This window comes from Pangasianodon hypophthalmus, chromosome 12 (assembly GCF_027358585.1).
Source record: "Pangasianodon hypophthalmus isolate fPanHyp1 chromosome 12, fPanHyp1.pri, whole genome shotgun sequence".
NCBI lineage: Eukaryota > Metazoa > Chordata > Actinopteri > Siluriformes > Pangasiidae > Pangasianodon > Pangasianodon hypophthalmus.
This window is the reverse complement of record NC_069721.1, coordinates 25961333-25968832: the sequence shown is the minus strand read 5'-3', so window position 1 is coordinate 25968832 and position 7500 is coordinate 25961333. Positions and strand designations below refer to the sequence as shown.

At 41.5% G+C, this 7500-nt stretch overlaps 1 protein-coding gene across 1 annotated transcript in view; it reads left to right on the top strand.

The window, feature by feature from the left end:
• LOC113524944 (protein tweety homolog 2-like) overlaps positions 1 to 7500 on the top strand; it is a 21712-nt gene that overhangs the window by 3620 nt on the left and 10592 nt on the right. Inside the window, 7 exon segments of the mRNA XM_053238846.1 lie at positions 2039 to 2223; positions 5187 to 5298; positions 5944 to 6164; positions 6829 to 6924; positions 7247 to 7317; positions 7420 to 7421; positions 7459 to 7500. The exon segment at positions 7459 to 7500 is cut by the window's right edge and continues 28 nt beyond it. Coding sequence (XP_053094821.1) covers positions 2039 to 2223; positions 5187 to 5298; positions 5944 to 6164; positions 6829 to 6924; positions 7247 to 7317; positions 7420 to 7421; positions 7459 to 7500 — 729 coding nt within the window.

Genomic DNA, 7500 nt, shown 5'->3' with positions numbered 1-7500 from the left:
ACAGGAAGAGGAAGTGACTGTGGTATTTGACCCGCTGGGGCTCTGGGGTCAGTTTAGAAATGTGTGTGTCTGCGTGGACTTCAGTGTTCGTCAGCAGGCCTGTGTGTCACTTTGTGTTTTTATATTTTCTTTTTATTTGACTGTCTTTTTAAAATTAAAAATATATACTAAACTACAAATATTTTTAAAAATATTTTCAGATACCTTTTTTCATCACTGTATCACGTTTAGCTTCTTCAGAAGTTCAGTATTTATTTGATAATTCAGTAATATTCCTCAACTGGCTCCCTCTTTCTCTGTATTAATCCCTCTTTTCACTCGTCCCAGGACACCAAGAAGCCTGGAGGTTGCCGTAGTAATTGAGTGTGTGTGTGTGTGTGTGTGTGTGTGTGTGAGTGTGTGTGTGAGAGCGAGAGAAGACTTCCTTTGTCTTGTCCCTCAACAAAAGCATTGAACCCTCATCTCCATGCCAACCATTGCTCTCCTTATTCTTATCAACACACACACACACACACACACACACACACACACCGGTCCTGTCTGAGGACGAGCTGAAGGAAAGTGAACAGAAATAGAACTCTGATCAGAGATTTGGGATTTTACTTCCTGTGTGTTTATCTCCACCTCTCATCCTCCGTTCCGTCTTCTACACACTGAGATCTGTGAGGACGGAGTCTAAAACGGTTTTCTGATGATTTTTAACACCTTAAATTATTTAAAGATTGTATCCCGTTTCTTTAGATTTTTTTTATTATTATTTGAAATTGAATGTCATATAAATGTAGACTTTTTCTAAACAACACTTGCATTAAAAATACACGGATTGTCCATGCTCAGGAAGACCATGAGTTTAAAAGGGTATAATAGTATATCTGAAATTAAAATAAATAAATAAATAAATCTAATTATTAATGTGTTTATTAAAAAATTGTGAACATTCAGATCAAAAATATTTAATGTTGATGACCAAAATTGTAGAAATATTATTGATATTGTATTAAAAAAAAAAAAAGAAAAAAGAAACTGTCTTCAATTAAAAAAAAATAAAAAATAGGTAATGTGTTCATTGGTGTCTGGTACACACACACACACACACACACACACACACACACACACACACACACACACACACACACACACATATATACACACAGTTCTGTGTAAGAGTCTTAGGTGCATGTAAAGAAATGCTGTAGAGTAAAGACGCCTTCAAAAATAATGAAATTAAATGTTTCTACATTTTAAAAAATCCTATAAAGAGCAGTAAACAGTAATAAATGAAACAAAGTCAGTATTTAATGTGACGATCCTTCACTTTAAATAAATAAAGCAGTATCTGAGGTGCAGTGTGTGCAGTTTTATAAGGAAATGAGCTGGAAGTGTTACTGAGCATCTTGCAGAAGCAGCCACAGTTCTTCTGGAGACTTTGACTGTCGACTCGCTTCTTATTTCTGCAGCGAAACCCAGCAGCCTTCATTATGTTTTTATCTAAAGCTATATAAGAGACATGCTGCACTGAGAACAGCCGAGAGAGTCACAAGAATCAAAATTAGGGTTTATATTAAATTACTGTAATGATATTAAGTGATTTGGAGCTGATTTTCATCGTATATTTCCATCAATTCTGTGGACATTGTGCAGGAAAGGGTTAAAGTGACACGAGTTACAGCCGATTCGTTAATGTACAGTTTTCTCCAGCTCTGTGAAAAGGTTGATCGTTTCTGGTTTAGGGCGTGTGCGAGCTGTTTCCCATCAAGTCTTAACTTGTCAGCTCAGGAACTTTAACGAAATGAACATAATGAAGCAGAAATGCAGGTGAATTAACTAGAACATTAGCTAGAATTTTTTAGCGTTGTAATGAAGAGAAGCGTTGACTAAGACTCATCGGCTTTCAGAATTGTGGAATTTATTATTTTTTTTTTGATAAAATCGAGGTACATGTTTGTCTTTTTATCCAGAAAACTAGGGGGATGCAAACTTTTGCACTGAATGATGTGTCTACATATACACTGTATGTGTGTTTGTGTGTGTGTTGCAGTCGCTGCTCTTCCTGGTGTGTGTGTCCTCGGCTGCGTTGGGTGTGAATCTCCTCGCGCTTGCTCTCTATCTGAGTTTCCTGTGCTGCTGTCGGAGGAACAGCGAGGCTGATGATGAGGAAGAGACGAAGAAGCCAAGCTCACACTGTGTCACCTGGACGGCCGTCACCGCTGGACTTCTCAGCTGGTGTGTGTGTGTGTGTGTGTGTGTGTGTGTGTGTTTCATAACCTCATGATACTCATTAGTGTGTGCTATTGAATTAGCTGCTCTGGTATTCCTGCTGCTCTTGAACATGGTTCATTGTTGATGTCATGTGAAAGCTCAGACTGATCCTGAAGGCCTGATTACTGAAAACGACAGTGGCATTTATTTTAAAGAAAGATACCACAAGCACACTTTTCAAGCAAAACATTTCCCATAAAAATAGATCATTATGTTTAAAAAATATAAAGATAGATAATAGATATATTGGTCATAATTAGTGAACTACTCAGTAGTGGTTTCATTAAAGATCACAGTTACAGTGTTTTAGTGTTTAATTGGCCAGCTTTTGTTTCTCAGAACTTCTCGACAGCGTCTGGGTTTGAAATCAACCAGTTTCTCTAACAGTTGTGGTGGAAGTTTCCTTCAGGTTTCAACCAACAAAACTGTATGTTCCTGTTCCGTTCCTGTATTTCCTGTGGGGTTTAAGTCAGGGGTTGTAGGATTCAGGTCAGGAAAGTGTTGTTTCTAAAGACAGCTGGTGCTTTGGATCATCATCCCGATGAAAAATCTACTTCTGTCACTTGAATAATTTCATCACTGATTTCTGCATGTTTGCTTCCAGAGTATCTCTGTACACCTCTGAGTTTATGATGCCATCAGTGAACACAAGCTCCTCAGCAGCGCTGTAGGAAAAACAGCCCCAGCCTCCTCTGTGCTTTATAGAGCCTTAAGTGCAGTTTGGTTGGAGTTCTTCTCCTGGCTTTCTCCACATAAACTCTCTACCATCAGATCCATCCAAGTTCCATTTGGACTTATCTGAAAATTCTCCAGAAGCTGTTATCTTTCTGTGCCTGATCTTTTGCAGATTTCACCCTTGTTTTCTTGTTCTTGAGGCTGATGAATGGTTTCCGCTGCATTACTCTTCCTCTGTGCTCACGTTCGCTGATCCTGTTTTGAATAGTTTGTGCTGTAGGTGTATCTGGTAATTCTCACTGTCTGAAGACTGAAGTAATCCTTGCTGCTGCTTCTCACCTGGTTTTTTCTTGATTTTACTCACAGTTACGCCTGGATGTTTTCTGTCTTCATTCACAAGTCCTTTGTCCATGAAATTTTTTTTTAACAATATTTCCTTCTTTGCGCAAACAGATGATGCTAGAAATTTTCTCAAATCTTACATCCATCTTTTTAGTTATTTCTGCAATTGCTTTTAACCAGCCGATCCCACGGTGATTTATAGCGGATGTATGTAATCAATTGCCTTCGATTTCATACAGGGGCCCTAGCAGCGTAACCACACGGTGCAGTTTATCACATTAACTACGGGGTAACTATGACAACCAGAAAGGGCTGAAGTGTCCAAACAGCCGTGTTAATGGATTTGAGACACGAGCAGGACGTTGGACACTCTTTTGTTCTGCTTGGATTTTTTCCCAGTGTGAGACAATACAGCACTGTGGGTCGTGTCCCAAATGGTATTCTCACCCTCCTCCCCCACCCGCCCCGTACTCCCCCCCCGACCCGATCGCTGGTCTGTCCTCATGTGTCCCTGGTGCTGTTTGGTGAAGAAGAATTTCTGTGGAATGACTTTGGAGCACTACATAGCGATAACAGTGTTAAATATTTCAATTTATCCCACAGCGCCTTTGAGTTCTGCATTCTGATTGGTCAGAAGGTGTTGAATAATCTATTGTAACAGCAGCTCTGACAGTAGCGCAGCTGCAAATCACAGGTTTATATTAATGCACTCGTTCTAATACGTTATCGTTTCTATAGTAACAGCTCATTCACAGGGACGTGTACAGCGAACGCTCCACTGATGATAAACAGATTAAAAAACATTGATATGGTGAAGTTTACTTTAAATTTAAAAGTTTGCTTTAAACTTATGACTGTTACACTTTCCTGGAATGAAAGCTGGAGCATGTCTAATATTCATATCTGATCAGAAGAATAATTTTATGCTCATGTAGAATCAGCTATGATTTTAAATGTCAGATGAAAGCTAATACAGTAGCCTGGCTGATACCGGTTATATTTAACACTTCAACTTATTAATGATTTGTCATTAAGTGTGACTCACACTGAGAAGGAAATATGATTATTTATGCTAATCGTCGATAGATAACACTATATGGCCAAAAGTATGTGCACCCCTGACCATCACACCCATATCTGCTTGTTGAACATCTCATTCCAGATTTATTCCCCGTGTGTTTGCTGTTATAATGAGCTCCACTCTTCTGGGAAGCTTTCCACTAGATGTTGGAGCGTGGCTGTGGGGATTTGTGTTCATTCAGCTACAAGAGCATTAGTGAGGTCAGGTGCTGATGTTGGGATGTCGAGGAGGTCTGGGGTTCAGTCGGTGTTCCAGTTCATCCCAAAGGTGTTCAGTGGGGTTGAGGTCAGGGCTCTGTGCAGGACACTCGAGTTCTTCCACTCCAACCTTCACACACCATGTCTTCATGGAGCTCGCTTTGTGCACAGGGGCATTGTCATGCTGGAACAGGTTTGAGTCTCTTAGTTCCAGTGAAGGGAAACTGTAAAGCTACAGCACACAGAGACGTTCTATACAACTGTGTGGTAAGAGTTTGAGGAAGAACCAGATATGGGTGTGTAGCTGATTTCATGGTACATTTTTTTTTTTTTTATAGATTTACTTTTGTAGATGTTAAATGTATAATCAAACTCAGATTTTTTAAATGCTGTGCGAGTGTTTTACTGGTAATTTGTTAGCAAACCGAGTTTTATGCAGCCTACAGACTTCCCCTTTCCCCTTCCCCTTAATCGCGTCCGCTTGTGTCTCCTGATCAGCTTTTAATTCTGCTAGCTCACTTCCTTTTCTTCTTCTTCTTTCTGTAAAGACGTCAGAGACGGTATTTTTCAGCAGTGTGTGTTCTGTAACATAAGTTTGATGACGCTAAACTGCGTTTCCCCTCATTTTGCAGTGTCGCAGTTGGGGTGGGTTTCTATGGTAACAGTGAGACCAATGATGGAGTGTATCAGCTGACCTACTCCCTGTACAACACCAATCACACACTGGTGGGAGCAGAAAACCTGGTGAGCAAAAATACGTCTCTGTTCTCCATCACACACACCAACATTCTCCATCACACACACCAACATTCTCCATCTCACACGCCGATGTTCACCATCACACACCCCAATGTTCTCCATCACACACCCTGATGTTCTCCATCACACACACCAACATTCTCCTTCACACACACTGATGTTCTCCATCACACACTGACGTTCACCATCACACACACCAACATTCTCCATCACACACACCAACATTCTCCATCACACACGCCAACGTTCACCATCACACACCCCGATGTTCTCCATCACACACCCCGATGTTCTCCATCACACACACCAACATTTTCCTTCACACACACTGATGTTCTCCATCACACACTAACGTTCACCATCACACACACTTACGTTCACCATCACACACACTGATGTTCTCCATCACACACCAACATTCTCCATCACACACACTGACGTTCTCCATCACACACACTGACGTTCTCCATCACACACACTGATGTTCTCCATCACACACGCCGACGTTCTCCATCACACACAGACATCTCCATAACGCACATGTTCTGTTCTCCTGTTGGTAAAGAATGATGTAGTAGTGTTGGGGAAATATGATTGGATGGATCTCATATCATGCTCCTCTTGTAACAGGTTTCGTCTACGTTGGGCGGGATTCAGAGCGGAATGAAGGAACACTTGTCCCGATTGGACGAGATATTCGCCACGCGAGGCGACTTTGTGAAGTCGCTGAAGTTCACACAGCAGATGGCGGAGAACCTTATGAAACAGCTGTTGGGCCTGCCGGACTGGGAACAGGCCAAAGTGGACCTGACACACATCGCGGACCGCACTGCAGCCGCCGAGTACTACAGGTACACACACCAGCGCTGTTCAGAATCATTTACACACTGCTGATTCAATGAGCCAGTACCTTGTTGATTCAGTGAATCAGTACCATATTAATGGAGTGAGTCATTGCTTTATAATACTTCTTAATTTAAGTGATTCAGTATCTTATTAGAGTCAGTCTGGCCATTCTCTGTATCTTATTAGAGTCAGCAAGTCACTACCTTAATTGATTCAGTGATTCAGTATCTTATTAGAGTCAGTCTGGCCGTTCTCTGTATCTCGTTAGAGTCAGCAAGTAATGCTTTGATTCAGCAATTATTATTTTTGTTAATTCAGTGAGTCAGTACATTATTGATTCAGTGAGTCAGTAACTTATTAATAGAGCAAGTCAGTACGTTAGTGATTCAGTGATTCACTACCTTATCGATTTTAATTATTAAAGTCAATGCTTTCTTGATTCAGTGAGTCAGCACCTTATTGATTCTGTAGATTTTTGATTCAGTAAAACAATACTTACTGATTCAGTGAGTCAGTGTGTAAAATGTTTGTAGGTTTAAAGTAAATAAAGCATTGCTGTTTTTTTAATAAGGTGTGTGTGCGCGTGGTGGTGCGTGTGTGTGCACGTGGTGCCGTGCGTGTGTGTGTGTGCGTGTGTGTGATTGTGTGCGCGCATGTGTGTGTGTGTAGGTGGCTGACCTATCTGCTGATTCTGATAGTTGATCTGCTGGTCTGTCTGTTGGCGTGTCTCGGTCTGGCCAAGAAATCACGCTGCCTTCTGACAACGTAACCTTCATCACAAACACACTGCTTCATACACACAGATTTTCACGAACACCATCATCCTGCAACACACACACGCGTGTCGCGTCTACACACACACCACACACACACACACACACACACACACCACACACGCAAACATACATTTACCACAGATTGTGCCTGTGAACTCATAAAAAATTTTACCTTTATTAATGTGCGTGTGTGTGCGTGCATGTGTGTGTGCGTGTGTGTGCGTGTGTGTGCGTGCATGTGTGTGTGCGTGTGCGCGTGTGCGCCCGTGTGCGCGCGTGTGTGTGTGTGTGTGTGTGTGTGTGTGTTGCAGGATGATGGTGTTTAGCATGCTAATTCTGATAGTGAGCTGGGCGTCTCTGGGAGTCGATATAGCAAACGGCTGTGGTGAGTATTAACACAAACTCCTGTCTTATTCGCTACGGCGTGGGGGTTTGGGACGCGACGCGTGTGTTTATTTAAATCAGTGTAAGGAGGTAAATTTAGGTGTGTGTGTGTGTGTGTGTGTGTGTGTGTGTTTTTCAGGGTGTCAGTGATTTCTGTGTGTCTCCAGACAAGTTCATCATG